Raw genomic sequence first — 6323 nt, 5'->3', positions numbered from 1 at the left:
GCAGAGAGAAGCTACAGGCAAAAGAGCAAGAGGGTAAGAGAGAGAGGAGGGGCCAAGCAGCCCCTTTTATAGTGGGCAGGCCTACCTGGCTGTTGCCAGGTAACTGTGGGGAGAAGCATACCTGGCTGTTGCCAGATAACTGTGGAGGTGGAGTTTAGACAGAATACTAACATCCACCCCTTCGGGTAAAAAAAAAAAAAAAAAGTATATAAATTCTCCTTGCTGGCACTGGCCACCAAATGGGTCCAGACTCTCTTTCTGGTCAGAAGCAGCGGAGCTGGAGGCAGAGCTACACGTAGAGCAGGCAAAGGCGACTGGAACACGGGTGACAACACGCACTCAAGCCGCGCAGCCAGGGGCGCAGGTCAGATCCAGAAGGAGACTGGCTGCAGAAGTCTAGGAGGCAAAGGCAGAGCAGCCTTCGGCCACCCCAGTGGCACTCACAGGACCAGTCTTAACACTCGGACTTTGGTGAGAAGCAGGCACAGGGCTCCCAGGCCCTGAAGGTTCACGGGCGCTCTTGGTCCCCAGGGTCATCAGCATCTGGCTCCGACTCCTCAAGACGCTCTGTGAGTCCTGGGGCAGCTGTCATGGCCATGAGGAGGGTTGAGAGTTTTAGAGGCAGTATAGAGAAAGACAAAGAGGGAGATGGAGCCTTGGAGACACAATAATAGAACCTACAGAAGAGAAGGAACCAGCACCACGATGTCCTGGAAGCCATCCTAATTGGGGATTTCTTAGATAGATGATTAAATCATATGAAAGTGGGTTTGCCCCATCTAGACATGCAGCTTGTATTGATATCAACTGAGTTTTAAGTTCTTCGTGTGGGCGTCTTGTGGGTTGTAAATTTACTGTTTTAAATCTGTCTAATAAATTGCGAGCCTCCGAAGTATTCTTTATTCTGGTATTGGTGTTTAGAGCAAGTTGCGGCAGACTAGCTGCAGGGGATGGATGACCGGGAGAGCGAGAGTGCCCCCCCCCCACCTAACTGGGGGTAATTGGGCAGACTGCCACTTGGGGGTAGCCATGAGGCAGGAAGACTGCCGCAGTAGGAGAGTAGCTGGCGATAGCCTGGATTGTTTTTTTAATAATTACATGCTCCATGGATCACCTCTGGGCTTCAGTTACCAGCATTGAGCATGGCACAGTCCCTATGGCAGATCCTTGCCTGTGTTGAAAGAATTTTGAACTGTTCTTGGAAAAACTCCTTGAGATGGCAGAAACTTGTTTCCATGAATTTGTTCAACTGTGGAACCCCAAGTGCTTTTGATTGTGTTGTGTGTGTGTGTGAGAGTGTGTGTGTGTGTGTGTGTGTATCTCACCCATCTTCAGAGCTGGAGAGATGGCATGTAAGAGCACTGACTACTCTTCCAGAGGTCTTAAATTTAATTCCCAGTACCCACATGGTGGCTCATAACCATCGTTAATAGGATCTGATGCTCTCTTCTGGTGTGTCTGAAGATAGCTACAGTGTACTGACACTAAAAAAATCTAGTCTCTTTTAAAATCCAATTTTTCTATAAAACCTCCAATCTCATTTTTTAAAAGTTTAAAGTCTTGCCTGGCAGTGGTGGTGCATGTCTTTAATCTCAGTACTGGGATGAGAGAGGCAGGCAGATCTCTGAGTTCAAGGCCAGCCTGGCCTACAGACTAAGTTCCAGTGAAATCAAGAATGAGTTAAGTCCATCTTAAAGGAGGAAAAATGCATGCTGGAGAGGCTCAGAGGTTAAGACCACAGGCTGGTGTTCTAAAGAGCCTGAGTTCAAAGCATCTACAAGGTGCCTTACAACCCTGACCAAGCCAGCTAAGTCAGTCAACAGGTTCCCTGGCGCAGGAGTGAGGATTAAAAGAAGAGACGATTAGACAATTAGGGATGACCCCAGCCAGTTCTGAGGCTGAAGACTGAGGCAGGTTTATTTTTTCCCAATTTTTTTTTAAACCATTTTAATTACATGCAAGTATTTAGGCCAGTTCTAGGTTGAGGAACTGGCAGTACAATAGATGCAAATAGTCATGGAACAAACAAGGCAATAGACATAGTCCCTTGATCACTTCATGATCACTCTCATGATCACTGTTTCTAAAGGCTCATCAGGATGACAAAAATATCTGAGCCTACTACCCTGTCCTAGTCTACAGTCATATTCATGCCTGAGGCTTACTTCTTTTAGCCTAAAATTAGAAGCCTGCACTTACTTCCTTGTCATGGCCCAATCTCAGATTCCTGCCTAAAGCCCATTTCCTTGTCCTTGGCCAATGTCAGACATCTGTCAACTGGCCCCAAAAGCTCTTCACAGTTCTGTGTTTGGGTGTTCTTGGAAACCAATCACAATAGAAGTGGGTTAGAACTGCTTTGTAGAGCCACAATACACTTGGACCTGAACCACGGGCCTGGCTATACTTCCTGTACCTATGTATAAGCTTTTATGGTTTTTGCCTTTATAAAATGCCCCTGGGGTGGACCCCAACACAAAATAGACACCTGTACCAATATAAAAAGCCATTTGGAATAAGACTTCCATTTTGAGGCCGGGCTGTGGTGGCGCACGCCTTTAATCCCAGCACTTGGGAGGCAGAGGCAGGCGGATTTCTGAGTCCGAGGCCAGCCTGGTCTACAAAGTGAGTTCCAGGACAGCCAGGACTACACAGAGAGACCCTGTCTCGAAAAACCAAAAAAAAAAAAAAAAAAAAGACTTCCATTTTGATTAGGGGTTGTGTAACGTTTTAAGTTCCCAAGACCTCTCTGGAAATTGTCATCCTGTTTGGCAGAGAGTCATGTACATGGTTAACTGACATCCGGATTGACAAGTTAAGACATAAAGCCAGATCTCCCATGGAATGTAAAGTATGCACAGTCCTTTGACCTTGGGTATGTCTGTGGGTGGGTGTGTGTAACCAAATTAGGTGGTGTGATTCAATCTCAGAATTTGCACACAGGAGTGAAAAGTTCTGTTCTGTTTTGGTTTTGTTTTTGGTTTATTTTTTTTGTTCGGTTTGGTTTTCTGGTGTGGTATATCTGAAGACAGATACAGTGTACTCATATACATAAAATAAATAACTTAATAAAAAATTGCAGGGAGAGTTCAGCCACGCCCCTGGAACTGGGTGAGTGGGATCCACCCCTTCTGGTTTGTAAAAATATATAAAGTCTCGATGGTGGCGCTCAACACCAAATGGGTCCAGACTCTGTCTGTGGTCGGAAGCAGTAGAGTCGGAGGATCAGCCAAAGAGGACCGGAACACGAGGGAAGACGCGAACTCAAGCCGCGCAGCCAGGGGCGCAGGTCGGATCCAGAAGAAGATTGGCAGTCTAAGAGGCGAAGCTGGAGCAGCCTTCGGCCACCCCAGTGGCACTCACAGGACCAGTCTTCACACTCAGACTCTGGTGAGAAGCAGGCACAGGGCTCCCAGGCCCTGAAGGCTTCCAGGCTTTCTTTGTCGCGGGAGTCATCTGCATCTAACTCAGATTCCCCAAGAATCTCCCAGAGCCCCAGGGCTGCAGCCATGGCCACGAGCCTGCCGCAGAGCGCACAGGAACAATTGTGGCTTCGTGAGGAGCGCAAGCAGCAAGAAAAGCTGCTCAAGGCCTTGGAGACACCTGAGGAGAAGCGCACACGAAGACTGGCCAAGAAAGAAGCTAAAGAGCGCAAGAGGCGCCTGAAGATGGGTTGGGATGAGGATTACATGGGCTACAGCAATAGCGACAACCCTTTTGGAGACAACAACCTGCTGGACACCTTCATCTGGAGGAAGGCATTGGAGAAGAAAGACATCAGCCATCTGGGAGAGAAGCAGCTGAAGGAGCGCACCAAGAGGATCCAGGAGGAGAGCCGGCTAGAGCTGCAGAAGGTCAAACGGCTGCGGCAAGAGCGGGAACGGGAGAAAGCCCTGAGGGAGCACGAGCTGGAGTGGCTGCAGCGAGAGAAAGAGGCGGAGCACTTTAGGACCTGGGAGGAGCAGGAGCACAGCTTCCACTTGAGGCAGGCCAAGCTTCGCTCCAAGATCCGAATCCGGGATGGGCGGGCCAAGCCCATCGACCTGCTGGCCAAGTACATCAGCAGAGAAGACGACTTTGACCTGGCGGTGGAGATACACGAACCCTACACGTTTCTCAACGGCCTCACGGTGACAGACATGGAAGACCTGCTAGAGGACATCCAGGTGTTTATGGAACTGGAGCAGGGCAAGAACGTGGACTTCTGGAGGGACATGATGACCATCACAGAGGATGAGATCGCCAAGCTGCGCAAGCTGGAGGCCTCTGGCCAGGATCCAGGCGAACGCCGTGAGGGGGTCAACCCCTCGGTCAGCTCCGATGTGCAGTCGGTGTTCCAGGGAAAGACTTACAACCAGCTGCAGGGCATCTTTCAGGGTATAGAGGGCAAGATCCGTGCCGGCGGCCCCAACCTCGACATGGGCTACTGGGAGAGCCTGCTGCAGCAGTTGCGTGCACACATGGCCAAGGCCAGGCTGCGTGAGCGCCATCAACATCTTCTAAAACAGAAATTGATCCGACTGAAGCAGGGGCAGGGTGTGGAGAGCGAGTCGCGCTTCCCAATTCTCAAGTCAGAGCCCAGGGCCACCCACAGCCCCGAACCTGAGGAGCGACCCATCAGTCCCGGGACTTCAGTAGACCCAGTGGACCCCGTGGAACCCGAAGAGGACACAACAGCGGAAGAGGCAGGCAGCGAGGCAGTGCTGATGAAGGAGGACCTGATCGGGCAGAGTCTGTCCGACTACGACGCCGGCCGCTACAGCCCGCGGATGCTCAGAGCGCACGAGCTGCCTGTGGACGCGCATGTGCTGGAGCCGCACGAGGACCTGCAGCGCATGCAGCTGTCTCGCCAGCAACTTCAGGCTCCAGGGGATGCGAGCCAGAGCGCCGAGGACATCTTCTTCCGGCATGCGAGGGAGGGCATGGGGCAGGACGAGGCGCAGTTCAGCGTGGAGATGCCACTGGGTGGCCGCTCCTACCTGTGGGCCGACAAGTACCGGCCTCGCAAGCCGCGCTACTTCAACCGCGTGCACACGGGCTTCGAGTGGAACAGATACAACCGGACGCATTACGATGTGGACAACCCTCCGCCCAAGATCGTGCAGGGCTACAAATTTAACATCTTCTACCCGGACCTCATCATCCGGAAGCACGCCACGCCCGAGTACTTCCTGGAGGACTGCGCAGACAACCCGGACTTTGCCATCCTGCGCTTCCACGCGGGCCCGCCCTACGAGGACATCGCCTTCAAGATCGTCAGGCGCGAGTGGGATCACTCGCACCGCCATGGCTTCCGCTGCCAGTTCGCCAACGGAATCTTCCAGCTCTGGTTCCACTTCAAGCGCTACCACTACCGCCGCTGACGCCTGTGGGCTGCTGGCCCTGCACAGCTCCCGAGGCGAGGCCGAGAGGACCAGGAGGCCTTCTAAGAAGCCTTGGGGATCTGTAGACTGTGGATTGCTGACTGCACACACGTGAGCGCATGTGAAAAGTGTGAAAGAGAGCCTGTGACTGGGCAGTGGGAGACGAAGGCGGGCTGAGAGTCTTAGAGGTATGACCCACAGAGACTCCGGACAGAGTGGGAGACAGAGACTAGGAGCAAGACGGAACTTACAGAAGAGGAAGAGGAACCAGCACCACGATATCCTGGAAGCCATCGAATTGGGGATTTCCTGGATACATGATTAAATCATACGTAGGGTGGCTTTGCCCCATCTAGGTGTGCTGCTTGTGTTTATATCAGTTGAGTTTTAAAGTTCTTTGTGAGGGTATTTTGTGGGTTGAGAATTTACTGTTATAAATCTTATTGATAAATGCTTCTGGAGTTTTCTTTATACCCTGCTGACGGGTGTGGGGGGATAAGGGGGGGTTTAGAGCAAGGTGTGGTGAAGCGGTCAGCTCAGGAACTTTGGAAAATTCTACCAGACCCCTCCTGTCCTGGAAGAGAAAGACCATAGAACACTTAGGCACTCCTCCCCTCCGGACTGGAGAGGCTAATTAACATTCCTCGGAACACAGTGGGTTGGGACAGACCTGCAGATGGGGGAGGCCCAGAGCACGTGGACACAGACTGTTGTTCACCCACAGACAAGGGAATTCCTTGTCACCTCATTACCTAAAGACCAATCAGTTTAAAAGTCACACTATTCTTCCAATCATATTGTGCCTAGTTGCTGTGTCCCTGAAAACTGTATAAAGGCTCACTGAACGAGCTGTGTGGGGCCACCGCCTCTCCTCCGGGTGCAGGAAGACCCCATCGTGTTGGAACAATAAATTCCTTTTGCTTTTTACATAGATCCTCGGCTCTGCGTGGTTCACTCAGGGGC

General features: G+C 51.6%; 1 protein-coding gene across 1 annotated transcript in view; it reads left to right on the top strand.

The window, feature by feature from the left end:
* LOC114632093 (cactin-like) overlaps positions 1 to 5360 on the top strand; it is a 17216-nt gene extending 11856 nt beyond the window's left edge. The window contains exons 3-4 of the mRNA XM_028780562.1: positions 267 to 364; positions 3213 to 5360. Of these exons, the coding sequence (XP_028636395.1) occupies positions 267 to 364; positions 3213 to 5360 (2246 nt within the window). The remainder of the gene's footprint in view (positions 1 to 266; positions 365 to 3212) is intronic.
* Positions 5361 to 6323: the final 963 nt, after the last annotated feature.

This window comes from Grammomys surdaster, unplaced genomic scaffold, assembly GCF_004785775.1.
Source record: "Grammomys surdaster isolate TR1022 unplaced genomic scaffold, NIH_TR_1.0 371, whole genome shotgun sequence".
Lineage (NCBI taxonomy): Eukaryota > Metazoa > Chordata > Mammalia > Rodentia > Muridae > Grammomys > Grammomys surdaster.
This window is presented reverse-complemented; position numbering and strand designations above follow the sequence as displayed.